The sequence below is a fragment of the Myotis myotis genome, unplaced genomic scaffold, assembly GCF_014108235.1.
Source record: "Myotis myotis isolate mMyoMyo1 unplaced genomic scaffold, mMyoMyo1.p scaffold_m19_p_7, whole genome shotgun sequence".
Lineage (NCBI taxonomy): Eukaryota > Metazoa > Chordata > Mammalia > Chiroptera > Vespertilionidae > Myotis > Myotis myotis.
In genome coordinates, this window is record NW_023416379.1 from 19,308,016 (window position 1) to 19,331,584 (window position 23,569).

The 23,569-nt window shown below is 36.0% G+C and overlaps 1 protein-coding gene across 7 annotated transcripts in view; it reads left to right on the plus strand.

Moving 5' to 3' along the window:
* LAMA2 (laminin subunit alpha 2) overlaps positions 1–23,569 on the plus strand; it is a 480,022-nt gene that overhangs the window by 122,389 nt on the left and 334,064 nt on the right. For all 7 annotated transcript variants that reach the window (XM_036316421.1, XM_036316415.1, XM_036316414.1 and 4 more), the window contains exon 3: positions 6,104–6,216. In XM_036316421.1, coding sequence (XP_036172314.1) covers positions 6,104–6,216 — 113 coding nt within the window. The remainder of the gene's footprint in view (positions 1–6,103; positions 6,217–23,569) is intronic.

Sequence of the window (23,569 nt, forward strand, 5' to 3'; positions counted from 1 at the left end):
TGGGGAGAAACTGCCATGAGTTCAGGAACTGGTGGCCTTGATGATTTCATAAATAATGTGAGAAAGCCTGGAGGCATGGAAATGTTTTGGGGGGAATGGTGGGATGGTGTTGGGAGTATATAAATGTGTGTTTAGGATGGGCTAGGAAGAGAGGAAGGGTTAGAGTTATTGTATGTAAAATAATGTGTGTGTCTGTATGGATGCATATATATGTGTGTGTCTGTATGTATTGAAATATAAATCCACATACAGGGTGGGTAAAAGTAGGTTTATAGTTGTGAGAATGCAAAGCAGAGTTTATTTTTGTATTATTTATTAATTACTGTATTATTTTCCATATGAATAACTGTATTTATAGTTCCTGCCTACAAGTACAATGCTAGGGTAAATAAGGCTTAGCTAAAGAAAGCAATTAGACAAATGTTCAAAACAGTAAGCTCAGGACTATGTCTGTGGTACATATTATAAATGACGTGGATTTTGAGAAGGAAAGCATCAATGAGAACTGAAGGAACAAGAGAAAGTTCCAAGAAGGTGGTTAGACTTAAAAGCTGAATGACTTGCGATACGAGAGGAAGGCATTCCAGAAAAGGAGGAAGAGAAGGAAATGTTGTCAATCATAAGAGACAGGTTATAAGAAAAGTGCAAAGATGAGTCTGGAGGAAAAACTGAGTGGAAACTTGGTTGAAAAATGATTGAGATGCGTTCACTAAATTTAGTCCAAGAGCAGCTTTTACTTCCCTCTTCAAGTTCCATATTCAAGATCTCTTTGTCTCAATGGAAGGCATCCATAGTTACGCAATCTACTCCATATTTTCACATTGGGACAAAGAAACAAACTGCTTCAGTAAAGCAGGTACAGATGAGGTATGTTTTGTATTTTCCATTTTAATTGATTTGTAGTGCTTTTTAAATTTATCACAGTCTAGATTTCCTTTGTGCAATTAATTTTAAATTCCTAGCTTCATTACATTTTAAAATCCTGTTTTAGAACTGGACATTTAGAAAGAATACCCCACCAGAATAAAAATCTAGCAATAACTCACATGAATATCTTTTAGTAAAAGTTGTAGCAACAGATGATAAAATTCCACAGATTCAGTGAACAGCTAGAATAAATATGGAAGCCTATACTTAATCACCATACAAAGGAGAGGAAACTTGAACTTTCTACTATTAATAGATTGTGTTTTCCAATTAAAAAGAAAGATTGGAAAGGTTTACTTTATTAACAATTTCCTCACCAAATTTTAGATGCTGTTAGCTTTGGATTGACTTGTGTAGCTATTCCTGTTAAGAATATTAATGTTTCCATCTCTTGTAAAGCTAGGAAGTATGCCAACAATTAATCAGTTTTTGCAAATAAATTATGATTAAACTTTCATAATGGGGATTATGGTTAATTATTAATTCAACCCACAGACTTCCTTTTTTTTGTGAATAAGTCTCATATCAATTTGACCTGAAGTGGAAGATATCAAAATTTCCAATTAGACAGCTCCTCTCACAATTACTTGAGTCATGAATTTGATTTGGAAATGTGGCTTTGTGTGGGTGTTTTTCTATCACACCTTAAACCCACAGTCTGTAAAGAAGATTCAAGAGGATGTTGAGGAAATGTTTGTTGTGTTATTTATTTTTCTTTAGAAATGCCAGTAATAATTCATTTATGAATTCTGATTCCTATGGGCCAATTACATCACCCACTCACACCACCAAGGGCATTTATTTGCTATTTTGTTATGCTCTGGTATTTGTTGTCATTATAAAGAACCGACACCTTCTTTAGCTTCAGCAGAACAAGTTAACTAGCGTTAATTATTCAGTGTATATAGCAAATTTAATTTTCATTAATGAGATTGGATGCCTCATCTCAGTGGATTGCTAATGTAAAAAGACCTGATACAAAGTCCATATAGCTATTTAGTTGAATTAAATAATTTACCAATAAAAATTAATTATTTTTGTCCTGCCCTATAACTCATATTAACAAAGTAACTCAGATACATAAGTCTTGGTTTTCAATTAAACAGGTTTAAGCAGATTACATTAATAAAATTATTATGTAATGAACGTGTTCATAATCTGAAAATGCATATTTACTGAATATTCAGTTTTTAATATTTATTTCTTTTGAAGATAATTTTACTTTACTATTACACTTCTATTGCAATGAGGACTTCATTTGGCTTGATTTTTATATTAAAATATTTTGTTAAATGCAATTTGTCTCCATTTAAAATTCAGAACAGTGTACATTTTTTAAAAATATATTTTTATTGATTTCAGAGAGGAAGGGAGAGGGAGAGAGAGAGAGATAGAAGCATCAATGATGAGAGAGAATCATTGATCGGCTGCCTCTTGCACACCCCCTGCTGGGGGTTGAGCCCGCAACCCAGGCATGTGCCCTCGGCTGGAATCGAACCCAGGACCCTTCGGTCTGCAGGCCAATGCTCTATCCACTGAGCCAAACCAGGTAGGGCCAGAGCAGTGTACATTTTGAACAGATATATAATTAATTTTATATTGTTGTAATGTACCCCGCGAATCACAGAAGGAAGACTGAAGAAGTCGAATTAAAGAGTCACATTTATTGCAATCCGGGACTCCGAGGGGGCATTTCACTCTCCCAAATCTCAAAGTGATAAGATGGCCTTAACACCAGATTTATATAGGCAAAAATCACAAAGTTATTGATTACATCCCAGGGTTTGGAATGAGGAACCTGGTTCGCAAAAAAGCAGTTTACAGAAGCAGAATTAAGCATGTTAATTATAGTTTTGGGTCTCCAGATTACTGAGTTGACAGGAACACATTATCTAGAGCCCTCGGGTCTTGGGACCACTGAGTTACCAGGAACACATTATCTAGAGCCATCGAGGCAATTTAGAGTAATTGCGCTGTCCTGGTTTTTGGGACCACTGAGTTGACAGGGAAACATTAACTGGAACCTCAGGTCTTGGGATAATTGTGCTGTCCTGGTTCCCAGGTACAGAAGAATGTGCTTCGATAACCAGTAAGATCTCAATCAATGGGATACTCACATTACAGTCAATAAGGCATTCAATCGAATGGGATGATTTATATAATTCAGAAAATCAAAGTAACTTTTCTATTGTTAAGCCAAACAGCAGGGTTAGAGTTAAACTAAAGTTCCTACCTGAGATGATTGCTACCATACTTCAATATCTTGTAACGTACCCTGCGAATCACAGAAGGACGCCTCAAGAAGTCGAATTAAAGAGTCACATTTATTGAAATCCGGGACTATGAGGGGCCATTCCCAAATCTCATAGCAATAAGATGGTGGCAAAACCAGACTTATATAGGCAAAAATCACAAAGGTATTGATTACATCCCAGGGTTTGGAATGAGGCACCTGGCTCACAAAAAAGCAGATTACAGAAGCAGAATTAAGCATGTTAATTACAGTTTCGGGTCTGGGGTCACTGAATTGACAGAAATACATTATCTAGAGCCCTCAGGTAACCTGGGTTAAATTTAGGCATGTTATCTAAATTACAGTTTGGGGTCTCCGGATCATGCATTATCTAGAGCCCTCGGGTCTCCTGACCAGTGAGTTGTCAGGACAATTTAGAGTAATTGTTCTGTTCTGGTCTCGGGACCACTAAGTCAGCTGGAATGCACCACCTGTGGCCACTAAAACAATTTAGGGTAATTGTGCTGTCCTGTTTCCAGGTACAGAAGATGTGCTCTCTAAGATCAGTATGATAACAATCAATGGGATAGTCATTCAATCGAATGGGATGATTTATACAATTCAGAAAATCAAAATAACCTGTCCATTGTTAAACAAAGCAAACAGGTATATAAGCCAAACAGTAGGGTTAAACTATAGATGGTAGCTACCATACTTCAAATATATATGCATATTAATGTTTATATCAATAGTTGTCATGTTTCTCATGTAACCCTGTAAGTTGAGAGTTCCCATCCAAGATATTTTTACTAGTCAATGGCAAGATGAGGAAATGAGAACAAAATTCTAAATTTTTCATGAAAAAAAGGAATACCTTAAAAACTATACTTTATTTTGATATTATGGTTTTAAAAAAATCTTTTGTTGCTTTTAAACGTCCTTTATTTTATGAAACAATAGTGGTGTTATATTAAATGATAGTAAAGTAGACAGGAGGCTGTTATTACCTGGAAAAATAAAGAGCTTGAACTCCTGTGTCAATTCCACAAATCTTTCTCTCACACATTTTTTAATTCTTTTTTTCCCCCTGAAAATTAAGAATGTGGGAGGCACTGCTATGAGTGGATTTTTGTTATTCCTACTGCAGGTATGACACACAGAGTTTATTTAGGTCAGGGGTCCTCAAACTATGGCCCGCGGGCCACATGCAAATACAAATATTGTATTTGTTCCCGTTTTGTTTTTTTACTTCAAAATAAGATATGTGCAGTGTGCATAGGCATTTGTTCAGTTTTTTTTTTTAAACTATAGTCCGACCCTCCAACGGTCTGAGGGACAGTGAACTGGCCCCATTTAAAAAGTTTGAGGACCCCTGGTTTAGGTGACTTGTTCATGGCCAGTTAAGTACTAAATGGTGGAACCAGGTGGACTGTCTCACTTCTTATTCTCCAGCTCTTCATATGCCAACCGGGTGCTTTTTCATCACGTTGTCATGGGAGCATGACACACCCAGAGTCCTGGGATTACTGTAGGCACACCCAGAGTCCAAGGTTGTTCCTCATAGTGATATGGTTTGTTCCTTTTATGAAGTCTTTCTTGAATTTACCAAAAAAAACCCAGATGTGTTCTGATCTAAAAGGTTATTGTTAGGCCATTCATTTGAAGCATCTTCCCAGACAATTAGTGTCATAAAAGTTCTCAAGACTGAAACCCCAAGGCATCTTTCATTCATAAAGAACAGAAGAGCAGCAAGGAAGCTAACCCCCACTTCATTTACGTTTCTATGGGAAAATAGGCTGACTTCTAAGGGAGAGATTGGGACGTTAAGTACCTTTAATTAAGCCCTGCAGATAGAAATAGGAACACCCCACAATCTCCACTCCTGCCAGTCTGACCTGTGCACAAGCTGGGCCTCTTTAGAGGAGGAGAAAAGGAACAGACCTTGTGGGAAATGAGAGGCCCAGAGTTCAGACAAGGACCAATGACTGAGAACCCAAATGGAAGGAGGGCTTTGGCAGCCCAGAGGCCATGGCTGCTGTGCTAAGATGTGGAGCTCAGTTGGAGGAGATGAGGAAGCTGTAAGGAGGAGGGACTTGAAAGAGCAGACTGTGGGGGTAAGGGACAATCAATGATTGTCCACACCTTTTATTCATTTTCTGTCCTCAGTCTCCCTTTTATTCTCACAATAGATCCTGTCCTCATATATCGGAGTAAAGGCCAGGGAAAGCCATGGTTTGTTGGCGGGATGTAGTTTCGTGTGCAGTCCGCTTCCTGCTTGCTTTTATTGTATGCACTTCTCCACTGAGTTGGAATCATGGGGACAGGCCAAAGCTAGCTGGGAGGTTTGGAGGATCTTTCATTATACTCTTAAATAGTAGTGGAAAGTTGGCAAGTTAAGAACCACATAAGATGGATTTGACAGCCTTTTATATTAAAACCAGACATATATTGGATTGCACGAGTCTCAGTAATGAATGTGCCAGAAGGACAAATCTTCAAGTACCTTTAAGCCACTGTTCAGAATTTTGTGTTTCTGTTAACAAAGTTGATGGCATACTAGAGCCACTTCAAACAGTGGAGGTTTTGTTTCTTTGAAGGATTGACACATCAATTAGATTTCAATACTATGTGTTTACACTTAACTTCTGTGGTTATTATTAAATTTGCCCATTTGAATTGATGGCCAGAGTACCGAGCAGCTTCTTATTTTATAGCCTCAGCATGTAGCCATTTCACACAGCTTTGTAGAGTGCTATGAAAAAGTTGATGTTAAATAAACTCTGTTGAAGATATATGAATCTTTCTCTCTTTATATCATTTTAATGTTTGATAGTCACATGATGACGTTTTAACTTAGTTTTTACTTTTTTCTTTAAAGAAACAGCTATACTTTTTTTATATGATCTTTTCTCCTCCTTTCACATGCTGCTGCTGATTCAACAGAGAGACACCCAATTACAAATGCTATTGATGGAAAGAACACTTGGTGGCAGAGTCCCAGTATTAAGAATGGAATTGAATACCATTATGTGACCATTACACTGGATTTACAACAGGTACAGTGCCTCCTTTTTTTTTTTTTTTTAAATTCCCTATGCTGTACTCTACCTCCCCATGACTATTTTCAACTAATAATTTGTGCTTCTTAATCCCCTCACCTTGCCTAAGCTAGGTGTAGTGCTTTTTCTTCGTCTTCTTTTTCTTAATCATTTTCCACTTTGAAACTGTGTCTTGGATTTGCTTTTAGGGTTATAGTAGTTCTTTGGTGAGGAAATACTCTTTTTTTTTATCATCCTCCATTGTTTTCTTGACATACTTAACAAAGCGGCCTATCCATTTAGTATGTTGTTGTTTTAAAATTTGGGCATGTTTTTCTAAAGCACAACTAAAATGAATTCACGGAAAGAGTTTAGTACTGAATAAAGAGCTGATTTTGTTCTGACTAATGAGAGTTAATGATGAAAATATGGATCAACAACATTTTACAGCAGTGTCAAGATGACTGCCGTGGAAGATGGTTCTTGAAATCGGGAAATAAATTAGAGAACTGTTTATTTAAAAACAGAAATAGCAATACAAAGAAAGAGATCTATTCAAAATCTGTGGGGAAAAGATCTGTTAACATTTTCATATCATGCAAATTCTGCTATGGAAAGTCTGAACAGCACAGCCTAAAATAGATGGCATGTGGGCAGTTTTTCACAACTATCCGATGGCTTCCACACATAAATCACAGCTGCATTTCATTATGTAGGTGTGATATTGTGTATTCTCCCATTTTATTCTTCCAGTGGTCAACTGTGGCTGCCGAGGGGGACGAATTAAACCACTTAGATACTGGAAATACCAGAATACAGCAAAAAAGATATTAAATTTCAATGAGTGGCAATATTCTTTATTAGAGAATCTTTAAATAAAAGGTGAATGGCTCCAAACAATGAGATTTAGTTTGGAAGCTCCCACTATGAGTTTCAGTTTATTCTTTAAACTTGCAAATGTTGATTGTATAATTTTCAAATTGGGGTAACAGGTTATAATAAAACTGTACAGAAAAAAAGATCATAACATCCTTATTAGCCAGATTGTGTCTAAATATTAAAAGTAATATATTCCCTGTCAAAATACCTCAGTTTTGTTTATTTCTACAAATATTTTAAAGTGGCTTTTCAGCCAAGTTTGCTGTCAGAAGGCCGTGTAGATTAATCTCAAATTGGCTGAAACAATGAAGAAGCGTTGGCCTTGTAATGTAGTGCAACCAAGGAAATCAGGCTCAAATACTAATGAGCAGTTCCTCTCTGCATTGGGTCATTATGATTATATTAATTTAATAAGTCAAGTTAGGAAACAAAGATAAATAATCTTCAAGATACAGAGTAAATATTTAATTTAGCTTTCTGTCTTCATACTGTTTACTATTTCTGTGCTAAAATCTTGCAATATGGGATGGAATATGTCATTTTCTCCATCATACTATTTAAATAAATTTTTCATTTTTGCTTTATCATCATCCTCACTGCCACTTATCTTAATGAATTCATTTCAGTGATCAGCTTTTCCATCATCAATATTGAGTGTAATTTGTTAATAAAAATAAAATAGAAAAATCAAGAAGTAAAGTAGGAAAGTAAAGATATTTTCCTGTGATGTTAGAATATATTCAAGAAAATGAAACAATATAGATGTCACTCTAAGATTACAATTTGCTTAATTTTATGATAGTACACATAACTGAGATTTCACAGATCAATAACATCCCGATGTCATGATTGACATACCTCCAAGTGTCTCTGTCACCCTTTCATATACGTATCTAGTTAAAGATACTGAGACACAGAGAAGATACCAACTAGGTATGTGTCTTAGCCCGTTTGGTCTGCTGTAACAAAATACTACAGCCTGGTGGCTTATAAACAACAGAAATTGATGTCTCACTTCTGCAGGCTGGAAGTCTGAGACCTCTCTTTGAAGCCTCACATCACAGAAGGGTCTCTTTGTGAGGGCAATCCCAATTATGAGAGAGAGCTATGACTTCCTAACTTACTCACACCCCCAAAGGCTCTACTTCCGGATACCATCACCTTGGGGATTAAAATGTCAGTATATGGCCCTAACCGGTTTGGCTCAGTGGCTAGGCCTGCAGACCAAGAGGTCCCAGGTTCCATTCCGGTCAAGGGCATGTACCTTGGTTGCGGGCACATCCGCAGTAGATGTGCAGGAGGCAGCTGATCGATGTTTCTCTTTCATCGATGTTTCTAACTCTCTGTCCTTCTCCCTTCCTCTCTGTAAAATATCAATAAAATATATTTTAAAAATGTCAGTATATGAATTTTTGGGGGACATGCATATTCAGATCTTAGTAGTGTATCACTCTATTTGGTAGTATGATATAGAGAAGCCTATATGTGTTTTTTTTTTTTTTTGGTCAGAGAACCTCATAGGGCTTACTAATTCATCCCTGAAATAATTCCCATTTCTTACACTGCCTTTTGATATGTCAGAAAGTTCTTTGTAAAAGCTGTGGGGTGTTTTATTTTTGTTCACATCATTGCCTTCACTGACAGTCAATAACAGTATTTTTCACCTTGTTTAAGAAGAGACTCTGTTCCTCAGTGACACTTTATCTAAGATTATCTTTTCCTTCTCAACTCAAGTAGTATTTAATACTTTGGGCCACATTTTCACTTATGGTCAGACTCTCAGAGTACACTCTGGTTTATTTTTTAAATTATGGTAAAATCTACATAACAATTGCCATCTTAACAACCATTTATAGTTCAGTGAATTAAAGCATTCACATTGTTGTGCTACCTTCTGAACCTCCTGAACTCTTCTTAGCTTACCAAACTGAAACTGTACCCATTTAATAGTAACTCCCCATTCTCTCCCCTCCGGTCAGCCTCTGGACACCACCATTATACCTCTGTCTCTATGAATTTGACTATTCTAGGCACCTCATCTAAGTAAAACCATACAATATTTGTCTTTTTGTGTCTGGCTTATTTCACTTAACATAATGTCTCAAGGTCCATCCATGTTCGTAGCATGTGTCAGAAGGTTTTTCTTTTTTTTTCCTTTTGAAGGCTGAATAATATTTCATTATATGTATATACTATATTTTGTTTATCCCATCATTTTCTATAGACACTTGGGTTGTTTCTAGCTATTATGAATAATGCTTCTGTGTACTTAGGTGTACGAATATCTGTTTGAATCTGTTATTTCTCTTTGGGTATATACCCAGAACTGAATTGCTGGATCAAAAGTTAATATATCCTATATAATAAAGGCTAAAATGCAAATAGACTAATCGGTGGAACAACCAAACAACTGGTCACTATGATGTGTGCTGACCACCAGGGGGCATGCGAGGAACATGGTGGGTGTTGGCCATGGCAGATTGGTGGAGCAGGTGAGCGGGGGCACCAGACCAAGATGGGGTGCTGGTTGTGGTAATCAGGGTGAGCCTATGGTGGTTACTGAAAATTCTTTGCTCCTGCGCTGCGGTCCCACCTGGCGCTCTCACCTGCTGCCGGTGCCACCTCTTGCACCCACTGCCGGCTCTCGGCGCTGGCCCTGCTAGCTCGCTGCTGATTGCCCCTCAGGGCTTCTCCACCTCTCCTTGCTCCTGAGGGGCAATCGGGGCCAGCAGCCACCTCTCATACCCGCTGCCGGCGCTGGCCCCGCTTGCACCCACTGCTGGCGCTGGAACTGCCACTTGCACCCGCTGCCAGCACCTGGCACTGATGCCGATTGCTCGGCATCGTCAGCAGGTGCAAGCGGTGGCTGCCGGCCCAATTGCCCCTGAGTGCTTCGCCACCTCCCTCTGCTCCTGAGGGGCGATTGGGGCAGCAGCCACCGCTCACACCCGCTGCTGGTGCTGGCCCCAATCACTCTGTGCCGTCAGTGGGTCAGTGCCGTCAGTGCTGTCAGCATGTGGGAGCGGTGGCTGCAGGAGCGGGCTGCTGGCAGAAAGGGGATCGGGGGCCATGGTGGGAGGGACTGAGACCCGCCCCTGTGCCTACTGCAGCCTCGCGACCCGCAGTTTCTTTCAAGGTGCACGAATTCGTGCACTGGGCCCCTAGTATATTTATAAATGTATTTGAGGAAGCACCGTAGTTTTCTATAGCAGCTACACCATTTTACATTCCCACCAACAGTGCACAGAATTTCCAATTCTTGCATACCCTCGCCAACACTGGTTATTTTCTGTGTTGTTATTGTTGATAATTGCCATCCCAGTGGGTGTGAGGTGTTAATGATTCAGAGTTTCTTTCATGATTTTCACATCTTTCTTGAGATAATTTGGGGTGAAACATTCTGAGAGATATATAATAACTTTTAGACCATATGCTATTGGAAAGAATAGCAATGAAGAATGCCTATATAAAAATCTGAGAATTTTGAAACATGACAGATACAAGCATTACATTATATGAAGTTAAATCCTGGACAATTTTGCTCAGCTTGTTAAAATGTGTTATCAACAAAAAAGCCATGATATGTAGTCAGGTAGGGAATGAACTGCTTTATTTATATAAATTATGTTTTTATAACATAAATATATGTTGAATACTAGTGTCAAGAAATTCAATAGTCATTTTTGTCTCTAAGGAGTTACTAATGACACTGTTTGAAACTTATTTTGTACTAGGTACTGGGCAAAATGTTTTACATGATTTATCATATGGCATTTTCAACTCTCTTAGAAAGATATTATAACAGATGAGAACATTTTGCTTCAGAGAGATTTAGTAACCTGCTTAAAATTTGCAGTTGGCAAGCAATAGAACCAAAGTCAAAACCCAGTTCTTTTTTTTATTTTTATTTTAGAGCCTGCCCTCTGTATTCCAAATAGATATTCATGCAACTTAATTCCTTACCTGAATGTTAGAGTACTTAAGAGTATCAGTGCTTCTTTGCTCTATAAAATATATGTTGGCATATATACATGCTAATAATTTTGCTAATGTCACTAAAAATTAGAATGGATTAATATAAAAAGCATTAAATTAAAAACCCTACCTTGAAGTTAAAATTAGGACTTATCAAATATATTACTAACCTCTAATATATATGTAGAGAAATAATTTGAAATACCAACTTGACTATTTAAATGTCTTCTCAAAATGTCTTAGAGAGAGTTATTGCTTTGTTAAATGCTAATCATCAGTCAGTTTAAGTACTTTATTTTATAAATCATGCAGTTTGTGGGCTTTTGATAAGAAAAATTTTTGGACAATTACAACTGCAATTGACTAAACACCATGCTAGAAGATTTGACAAAGATTATTATTGATCCAAATTGGTCAAAAGGATTTTCAGAGTGTAAATCCTTATTTCTTCATTTTTAGTGTGGTTAATTGATTTAACTTTTCTCTTGTAATCACAATGAAAATCCTGCCTGAATATTTACATATCAACACAGCTTTTAAAGTCCTGTTTACTCATAGATATTAAATAGAATTTTGTATTCTAAATTTTATAACAAAAGCATTTCTGAAGACATAGAAAATAAACATATTTTTTAACACTAAAATTATGTCTTTTAAATAGCATTGCCAAATATAGACTCATAATGAAGGTTAGGGTGTTAAACAACTTGTTAGAACAAATGGTTTATTGTAAACTTGTTTAGTCTCTATGTTAAATATCTACATTTTTAAAAAGTTTTATATCATAGTCAAATATATCTTAAAATAGTGAGAAATTTGATAAAATAAGAGTTTATATTTGAAATGAAATTAGCACTGATGATTGGGTTAAAAGTCACAGTTTCATATTTTGCTATTTATTTTATTTATTTCTTTTAATTTTTATTTTTTAAAATTCTTTACTATTTTTCCATTTAAATATAGAAATATATAAGAATTCTTGGTAATTCCTTTACAAACTTTTATTACTCTTCCAGCATCTATGTGGATACTGGGTACTGGCAAATAACAGGTGCCCAATAAATAGCTATTGAATAAATGGAGATCTTTGCGGAATCTTCCTGTCTCTGATCTTTCTTTTTGGTGCTATTATAGCATTACTTTATAATGTTATCTCCCTGCTCTACAATGTGATTATATAAATGATTCCTTGCTCAGAATAGTATAAATTGCTAATCCAACCCTTTAGACTTAAATCACCTTTTTAGTAATATAAGTTTTTAAAACATCCAATAAAGTTAAGATGTAATGTGTGGCTTCTCCATTAGGAGCCCACTTTCAAGTTTCCAAAAGGGTTCAGTTTCAACGAAAAGCACCTTTATCTATTGATTACATAATGTGGAGATTCTGTTTTAGCAATTCACTTAAAGAAGATATTTAATCTAAACGATAAGAAATGGACTCTTGTTTGCAGTCCTTTTTAAATCTGGCTATATTGTCAGGTTTTTTTTGTTTGTTTGTTTGTTTAGAATAATCTTTATCTCCTGTCTGTAGACTGAATGTATTGACCAGCTTTAATTTTCTTGATTATCATTAAAACTTCTAATTGTAAAATAATTCATGGATTACATGTTGACATAAAAGTACATTTTATTAAACATCGTATTATTTATCTCTTTAAAATCATTACATTCTACTATTTCCAGTATGACTTTAAATGAGTACTTTTAAATTTTATTCTTGAAACATTTAGTTTTTCCATTGGTACTTTCTTATTGGTTGTTTTTCCCATATTCATCTTGACATTTTTACCTGGGTTAAATAGCGAGTTCAGCTGTATTTATGGATTTTTTGTGTGGACTCACGTTTTGCTATAGATTCTACTTTATCTTATAAAAGTTCACAGCATTAACATTTGGGTTTTTTGCAGTTCTCTTCAGCATACACATACACGCACACACAAATACCCATGCATTTTAAATTGTAGTATAATCTAAACAAAGTTTTATGTTCTTTTTAACTTTATGTTTGGGATCATCATAACTTTATGATGGAAGTGTATTATTATTTTATTTTCCACATGGAAAAATGAGGTGCAGAAAGGATATGAAACTTTCTAAAGTGGCAGGGGCCATTTAATATTACACACTGCATTTGTCCCTCAACCAACATACTTGCACATCTAATGGAAAATTGCAAATCTTAGAGCTTAAAATAGAAGTCCTGATGATTTACCTCCCCCAAAATGGAACTTCTCAGTAATAGCACCACTCTTAATCCAGTTGTCAGACAAAACAATGAAAGAAACAAAAACCTTGGAAATTATCCTTGATTATTCGTTTCCCTGCATGCCCCTTATCCAAGTTCAGCAAACTGAACCTACAAAATATATCCCAAATCTGACACTATTACCTGCACCACTACCACTTAATCTAAGACACCATTATCTCTCACCGGGCTACAGAAGAGTCCCTGACTAGTCTCTCTGTTTCACATCCCTCTTTATGGCCTCCGCACCAAACAGCAGCCATAGCAATCTTTTAAAAATATATATTGAATCTCCACCCTCTCCGCTCAAAATCCTCCAATGGCTTCCTAACATGCACAGACGAAATCCGTACTCCTTGCTACGTCCTGTACAGCCTGCATGGCCTGGCCCTTGTGTGCTTCTCCAACAATGTAGCTGCTACTATTTCATTCTAGAGTCAGACATTGACCTTCTTGGGATGAATCGAGTTTGTTCTTGCATCAGGCATTACACTTACTATTCCCTCTATCTTAAATGCTCCATCCCAAGATCTTGACATATCATTCCTCATGTAAGTGAGGTCTCTGATCACATGTCACCTCAGAAATTCCTTTCTTGGTCACCATCTATTTTAGAAACTTCTACCTAAAATTGCACCATTTATTCATTTACCTTGTTTGTTGCAATGGGAGACCTGGAAAGTGTTTAACAACTGGCTCACCAGAGGGTAAAGCAAAACAAAACACCCTGATTTGTAGTGTTAGCCAGTTTTCATGGTGTAAATGTTCCCATAAGGGCTGATTTTAAGTTACCAACATGATGTCATTCAAAACAGAATTGGGAAGAGATACACCCAGTTGGCTTTTTGAAAGCCAGGGCAAGCTGGTTCCAGCATACCACTGGTGTATTGCCTATTTTTCAAAAATATAATCCCCATGAGAGAGCCACTTTCTTATCTTCACTGTTATATTTCAACACTAGTTTAGGGACTGGCAAAATAAATAATGCATTGCTCAATCATATTTGTAGAATAAATGAATCAGTGAACTAACCAATATATTACTCAGTGGGATTTAAATATATATGCAGAAGTGCAGAATATTAGAATCTGTGTTAGGAATGATGGAAAACACAAAGGTAAGAGTAGTACTAGTAAAGCAAATTTGACCAAAGCTGTAACTGTCCTTCCAACCCTTCTTAATCCTGGAGCTGCCCCAGTCCCTATATAAATATTCCCTTTTAAACCTTCCTAAAAAGATTATTAAGAATGTGGACATTTAAATGTATTTTGCTCCTGTTTCAATAATTTCATGTATGCTCAGGCTGCAAAAATTGATCTGAAGTTAGTCTAGTGTGCTGTGTACTTTAAGCATTTGAGGCATGTCTACATTATTAATGTCAAGAATATCTACAATTTAAATTATTCCTTTTTTGGTTTGCATTATAATAATAAAGTTTATGACCTAGACACAAAAAGGACTCCATCAAGAATTTGAAAAGTCATGCTGCCATTCTGCATTTCCATCTGTGATGATACTCGATAGTATATTATGCTGAACAGGCAAAAACTCAAATGTCTCTTCCACACGAAATATATGTTAAATGTGCTTTCAACAAGTGTCTATACTTACTATCTTCTGTTTATGGTCACTATTTGTGATACCATTCTATACTGATTGCAGATAGGAAGCCTGGGATAAGAAGAAGTTGAACCTCCATCTTTCACACCTTTTATAATGCTTTGCCAGTAGCTACAGTGATCTAACAACAATCCACAGTTTGTTTGTTTATATATTTATTTTTAATACTCACCCAAGGATATGTTTTTATTGATGAGAGAGAGAGAGAGAGAGAGAGAGAGAGAGAGAGAGAGAGAGAGAGAGAAAGAGATGAGAAACATCAATTTGTTGCCTCCCATGTGCGCCCCACTGGGGATCAAACCAGTAACCTAGGTATGTGCCCTGACCTGGAATCACACCCACAACCCTTTGGTGTACAGGATGATGCCCCAGCCAATTGAGCCACCTGGTCAGCACCCACAATATATTTATTTGTTTATTTGTTTATTTATTTATTTATTTTCAATTTAATATTTTTTTATTTATGTTTATTTATTTTTACCCACAATATATTTAGATTGAACAGAATCTTGGCTTCCAAATGAAGCACTTTGATAGAGTGTTGTTTATGGTGTTCCTTTCTACATTATCCCTCAACATTACTTATAGTCAAATTGCATGGGTGTTTTGCTGCCATCCAGTCTCTGCTGTTTAGATGGATTCAATGTAGAATGCCATATTTTACTATTGATGACTTAGCAGCATACGATTAGATGTTGAGTAATTGTAGCCAAACAACTTTTATGGATTATTGTGTTTTATGCCGTGGGTATCACAAAGGAGATAGTGCTTGATACCATATTGCTGAAGTACTACTTCTCTTTCCTAAAAATATATTGCCCTTTAAATTTGAAATTTAGACATTGTGATTAAATGTTCTATAGGATAGTTATTTCAGAATCAGAATTCAATGAGAACATATTGTCATTCTTTAAATGGAAAGGTGTGTGAGATTTTTCCAGTCAAGGCTTTTATATAAATTAATTATGTTAGAGATTGATAGAAGGCTCATTGCAGGACACTTGGTAATACAGAAAGTATCCAATACAATTTGCTATTTTTTCAGATAATTATAACCGTGACTTTTTGTGACGTTCATAACCTGTTTAATAGAAAGAATTCCAATATTAGAAATTGTTCTATGTAACTTTTAACGTTTTTTTTTCCCTCCTGCAGCCTGAGTCCTAGTTTTATTAGCCTTGATTTTTCTCTAGTGGTGAGGGTTAAAAAACAAAAAACAAAACAAAACAAAAAAACACAAGATTTTTTTTTTATTATTCAGGGACAACCAATTAGTCCTACATGGAGAACTTTGGAAAGTCCGGGATCAGTCAGACCCACTCACAGGCCACTTGTTTGTGAAGGCCACGTAGAGGGGACAGAGACACTAAAGTGTTCTGTGTGCACTGCAGATCCTTCTGGGGCTTCCAAAATCTATATCTTGGCCCCTCATAAATCATTTGACTTGACATCACCAAAATTATATTATGACTTGGTGGGTTTCTAGCAAAAAGAACCAGGAGAAATCTAGGCAGACTACCAAGAGGGAAGAATTTACAGGGTGGTTATTGTAAGAACTTTATCACATCTCCTCTTAAAATAGTAGCCTTTCAAAATAGCCATCATAACTAGTTGGCACTCAATCCTTAGGAAGTGTTTATATAGTTATATGAGTGTTGTCTACTATTCTTATTTTTAAATTGTAGCCAGAATGACATCAGGTTCTGAAACTTTCTCATTGTTCATTTCATTTACACTCCTCACACTTCACTGGCAAGTGAGGTCACCTCTTTAAAATGTAGGGTAAAGGCCAGCTTGACAAACCTTGGCACAATGCTCTCTTTTGCAAATGTTCATTTCAGAGGGAGAATATGTGATTTAGACATATTTGGGATTGTTATCTCGGTAGAATTTCCCCTCTGTCTGTGATGAGGCATGTGTCACCTGTACTTATTAATGTTGTATGGTGGTTAGGTAGGTTCACCCTTTAGGCACTTGTAGAACACCTCATGGAGATAGATTGACTCAGTAAAAGAAGCAATAGACATGAGTCTACAGGGGCTAAGCTGGGCTGTTGAGGACAGATCATTGTGGATGTCACTTATTCACAGGTTTGCCAGGAGTCAGAACCAACTCTTTGGGGCACAGAACATGCATAGAAATCACCTTGTGGTTTCTTAAGTCATTCCAGAGTTGGCATTCTATTTTTGATCACCTATTCAATTAAATTTTAAAAAATTAATTGAGAATCTATTATGTGTTAAGACATTAAAAGATGTTTATAGAGTATTCTATAGTTTCTACTGCTAGCAACTTATAACTAAGTTGATGGTAAAACAGGAAAAATTGCTTCTTTACAAAGCAAAATTAAATTGTCATAGAGATGTTCAGTTGTTAGTTTTCAATGTAAAATGGTATATAAGAATGTGATTAGGTTAGAAATTAAGATGTGCGAAATAACTGTATAAAGAAGTTTGTTGAAATATTCATAGACACAAAAGGTATTATTATGCAAAAAGCAAAATCAGACAAAACTGGATCTTATAATCTTGCTCTCTAATTCACTAGTCATGTGAAGTGGAACAAGGTACCTTGTGTATTATGTTCCATTGTAGCCACAACAGATTACCACAAATTTAGTGGCTTAGAAAAACACAAATTTGTTATCTTACAGTTTAATAGGTTAGAATTCTGACATGAGCCTTACTGGGCTAAAATTCAGGTGTGGACAAGGTTGTGTTCCCTCTGGAGGCTATAGAATTAATTTCCTTGATTTTTCTAGCTTCTGCAGGCTGCCTGCATTCCTTGGCTCATAGCCCCCCTTCAAAGCCAAAAATGTACTTCTCATGTTCCATCTCTCTGACATTCTCTTTTGCTTCCCTCTTCTATGTTTAAGGATGTCTCTGTTTACATTGGGTCCACTAGCATCATCCAGCATTATCTTCCTAACCCACGGTCTTTACCTAAATCATATCTGCAGTCCCCTTTGCCATCAAAGGTAACATATTCACAGGTTCCAAGGATTAAGATCTGATCTTAACCTTAGAGGGGCCATTATTCTTTCTGCCACACCTACCGTCTTTCATTTCAATTTTTGAATCACTTCCTGCTTATGTCATAGTTTCTGTTAGCAGAAATAAACTTCTTAATGCTGAACTGCCTGGTTAAAACTAGGCACCACGTAAAATGTGTCTTTCCCTATGGAAAAGATTACCAGGAAATAGAACATTGAACACGCCAGAGCAGGACTTGGGGAGGAATTAGATAGTGAATACTCCTGCTGCTTTCACACCTTCCTCTGCCATTGTTTACTTTCCATTTTAGGCAAAAGCTGTACTAAGAAAACATGTTTTTCTTTTTAAAAAAAAATCCCTGAATTATAAATAATAAAAATTTTCAAAGGTAATTAAAGTTTCAGAAAAGGGGGGAGCAGCATAGTCAAAAGCTGTAGAGACTTCAAAGAAGGTGGATGTAAAAATATGAATTTTCCAACCATGTTACTTGTAATTCTGAAAGCAAATAGGGTGGTGTGTGGTGTGTGGGCTATAGAGGTGGTAAAGTAATAAACAATAGTGGGTACAAACTGTTTTTAAGAATGTCCCTAGAGAAGGACAAGAAAGTGGGGCAATATATAAACATGGAAATAGCTGATGCTATTTCATTTGTAGTAGCTAAAATTGAATAAATGTTAAGTGATTCTCATCTGTTGAAAGAATTCATGAACCAAGATCACAAAGTTTCATTCTGTCTTTGATTTGCTATTCTACACTGTTAACATTATATGTCTGACTCTTCCCATCACCACAAATCTTTGCTATTATTCCCCAAATGCTTTGAACTAGAGTGATTCATTCATGTCTGCAATGTCATAAATTGGAGAACGTGTAGGTTCTTACCCTGGTAACTATAGAAGCACAAAAACAAAGGCAATGCCAGGTATTTCTCCAGGGCGAATACATTTCACAAGGCAAGCTTTAAACTGTCACATTTCTGATTGTCTGTGATTCACACCAATATTGTGCTCTGTGATGGCTTCATTGAAAGGATTGTCATGTTCTATGGGGGACTCAGCCTACCTGCTCATTTACCAGTAGCTGGTGTGAAAGCCATGCTGTGCCAATGGCTTGTTCACAGAAGGCAGGCCAATCTTTTGAACCGTAGATTGTTTCAAATGAGAGAGAAATAGGTGAGGCGAGAATAGATGTCAAGGGCAATGCTAAAGAGAAGGAAAATGCTTGTCTGAGTTTTACCTGCAGCTAACATTGTTAAAAATGATAGCCGCTTAATGAAGCATGGAGGACTAAATGCATTAATAAGCTCAGGGAGGACCTTATTCATACCAATTTGGATTCTATTCCCTTGTATTACTAGTTTTCTTAAGACTGGACTAAAATTTTGATACCTTCTGGGCCAGCAATGCCCTTAAGATTTTATAGTTAATTTGAAAGAATTATTGAGACCTATTTCTTCAGCTCAGAACACAGTGTGGTCACAGTATTAAGCAGAGTAAACCATTTATCAAGATAGTAAAGAAAAGGCATTAAATGTTTTTAAGAGCAAGCACTAAATTACCAGTAGTGGTAAAATCATTATATCAAAGAAATTTATTTGTTTACTGGTATTTAAATGAGATGTATTAGTGATCCTTTTATTCTGATTATGAAAATTTCACAATATACATATGGTATAGAGAGTACCATATATTCAATTGTACCCAACATCTGCCTGTACAAATTAACTCATGAACCTTCTTGTATCGATTCTACACTTATCCACACCTCCAGATAATTTGCAAGCAAATTCCATATATACTCCTTTTTCTTTAAATATTTCAGTGTGTATCTCTGAAGGATATGGCTCTTCTGTAAACAGAATCATTGTCACACCTAAAAATTAATACTATTACTACTACTTCTTTATTACACAGAAAATATTCAAATTCATCCCATGTACTTCTAAATTGTTTCATAGTTTTCCAAATACCGTATTTTAATGGTTGATTGAATCAGGCTGCTCCTGAAGTCATATATTGCATTTATTTGATATAGCTCTTAAATCGCTCTTAACATATAATCTCATTACTTATTACTTTTTTGCAATTTGTTTTTTGAAGAAACCCTATTGTTTGTCCAATAGAGCTTTTCACATGCTGAATTTTATATCCCTGTGGTGTATCCTCTACTACTGTATTTTGTGTAAATGATAGTTTCATTTAAGAGACTTGCTCTGATTTGGCACAACTACTTTATAGATGATGCTATGTGGCTCCGTTATCCTGAAGAAAATGTCCAGGTGTGTCTCTTTTGGAGATGTTAGTGGCCACAGGACCATCATTTGAGAGGTCCCCTTCATTGCAAACAGTGGCAACCTATAGAACCGCAATTTTCTCCATATTGCTTTTTGTATTTAACAATAGAACCCTCCGCTCATTTCTCTTTCATCTCAGATTTCCTTGGCTATTCTTGCTTATTAATTCTTCCAAATCAACTTTATAATCAACTTGTCCAGCTCTAGGGGGAAATAAACTAATATTTTTAATGGAAAATGAAATTGCTTTATATCTATATATTAACTTAGGAAAGCTGAAAATTAATGTTATTTTTCAGAAATAGAAGTTGAGATTTTTTTCTTGTAGAGTAAGGTAGAGAAATCCTTCAAATACTTTCTCATGAGTAGTTAGGCAATGATTAAAACACTTGAAAAAATAATTTCACCAAATAATTGAACATTTTATCTTCCAAGGATTATCATTAGTCATCCAGTTAGATTATTGTTTCTTAGAAATTCTGGAGTGGTAGAGTAATTCATTTTCAAATGTATAAACTTCACATGAGTTTAATGTGAGCATTAAAAAATCTGTTTTGAGGCCAGAGTGTTTCTGTTTCTCTGGCAACATGAGAATCACTTACCCTAAAGTGAAATATCTCATTTGCTTACCTGCAACTTATTAAGTTCACACTCAGCAATTATAGTGTACACTTGGGGAGGGGGTGGAGAATAAATGGACCACACGTTATACCTGGGTGACAAATACAGGTCATTTCAGTATGTGACAGGTCTCATGTCAAAACTGAAGCAGATCAAGTTAATAAATAAATTCTGGAAGAAACTGTATTTCTGGATTCTCCATTACATTATTCTATGTTTTTTGAAGTAAGTGTAGATTTACAAAGGGCCATGAAACTCATCCAGAAAGTAATAATTAGATGTATTTCCACGATATTTTTTTAAATTTAAATTCTCATTTAAACACTTGTTATTTTGGAGTTTGATATAAACTTAGCTTCCAAAATAGTATTATTAAAATCTGTACAATGATCTCTTCAAAGAATTTTTAATATTATAATGAGCCATTTGGAATTATAATAAGCCCTTTAAGATTATAATGAGCCATTGCTCAGAAATGTTTGCTGGGAGAAAGAGCTTGCCTACATTCAGCCCACTTCTCATCCCTGCTTCTGGTCAGACCTGCTGCTGTGAGGTCCTACTGGACTTCCCCCCAGGCCATGGCTACTTTGAGTACTTTGTTAGGCCATGAACACTGCTCTTCCTTATTAGCCAACTCGCATGGACCTTCTAGAAAAATGCTGAACTCTCCTCATCTCTTCTCTCTGTTAGTGGCTTCTGCTTTATTTCTTTATTCTCTCTTTCGAAGTCTCAGGTAAAAGAGCAGATAATCTGAATTACATCCATCAACTCAAACACACAGGTGTACACACATTTCTACAAAGCTTCCCTGATTATTCCAATGGATACTGGGCTTGAAAACTACAATTTCTAGGATCCTTTCTGGTTATGATATTGTATAACTCTCTTTACTTTCCCAAAGCCAATTTACCCTTATGGATAAATATGAGAATTTGATAAATGTACTTTTAGAACTAGGAATACAGATGAGTTTTCAAAGTATATTAGAGATGGCATGACAGCACATGGAAATGTTAAAATTCATATTATGGGCAAGAACAGGTGATAGAATATTGCCAATCCTCTTTCAAAATGAGCAGTTTTGTTATGTGGACTTGATATAGAAAATTCACAGCAGCCAGCCATGTGGAGAAGGAGGCAGAGCTCAACAGTGGGCAGAATTAGACGGTCACATACTCTTTAAGAGATTAGGAAAGAAGAAATAGAAGAGATAATTCAAGTCTTATGTGAAGGATGAATTGTCATTTTCCATATAGAGTGGCCTTCATCAATATGCTGATGGCTTTTTTGGGAGATCAGCCTATAGGAAACGAATTCCATGGCTTTATTACATCATTAAGGAGTCTTGCTTTGGCCTGGCTCTCTTAATTGTGTGCCAGTGACACTCAAAAGCCTCAGTAAAATCTCTAAATCACAATCTTTTTTGGTAACATTTTTCTAAATCTGCAATTCTTCTAAGGACAAAGAAATTAAGATAAAGTGGGATCCTTAGAGTCACAGTAGAGGATATATATATTTTTTAATCTAGATCCAACAATACATGTGAGGGAAATTGGTTCTGGGAATCAGAACCAATTGGTTATAGGTGAGCTAAGATACTCAGCCCCTGGGCAGCAGGCTGGCCAAAGCCTCTAGGATGCTCACTTAGGGCTGTGAGGTCTCCTCCTTTTACCCCAGCACTCCGCCAATATTTTGCACTGTGCCATGATGTCAGAAACATTGGAAAGCATCACTCTATATGATGGTCATTGTATGTAACTAGCTACTTTGGGACTCAAGGATTCTTTAGATAGACTCTGTTCTCCAATTCCACCCTAAAAGAGATTAAGTTGTTAATGTACTGCTTAGTATAGCAGGAACATCCAATTCAGTCCTGTATCAGTGAAGTAATTACATAATATTTTGTTAGGTGACATATGAATGGATTATGAAATAGAAAATTCACTTGGTTATGTATAAAATGTCAAACTTATTTCCAAAGTTATTTTGGATTTTTTTCTTCATGCGTCAGATTTGTAAAAAGTGCCTTCCAACAGAGAAATACTTGGGAATTATAGGTTGATAACTAAGGTCCATCAAACCTAGCTGTTACAGTTTTGTACTTCTCATAATGAGTGTTCTTTTTTCTTTCCTTGTTGCACCCCATACTGATTAGGGTTTTATTCATCTGGAAATATGACTTCATAACTACTGATTTTGAAGAGTTTTTATGCTGAAAACAGAAGGCATAGTTATAAAAGTAGCATAGGTATCTAAAGAGAATTATTCTATTAGAGTCATTAAAATTGGAGTACTTAGAAAATCACTGTTAAAATTTTCACAGCCATTCTCTGACTTCTTCAAAGAATAATACTTCTATTCATTGTGATTTTCAATAATGCTGTCTACCACATTTTTAAAAGTTTATTCAAAATAATACATGCCAATTAGTTTAATTAATTTTGCATGGAATGTGAAAGAATCCATAGAAAGTAAATGAAAGAGGGATATTGTTTTGAAGTAGGCCTCTTCTAATATTCTCTAAGGCAGTGGTTGCTTTTTCATGTCACTTAATGCTGACCATTATATTGAATTACAGAAGGAGTCTGTGGGGTTTCTAGTATGACTTTATTTCATGGATTTTATCTATTATTCCGGAGCCTACACAGAAATTCCTAAGTCATATATATTTCCACATTGTAACTCAAGAGAATTTGGCCTCTTATACTGGCTTGCTGACCTGCTTTCTAAACAAAATTCTTTA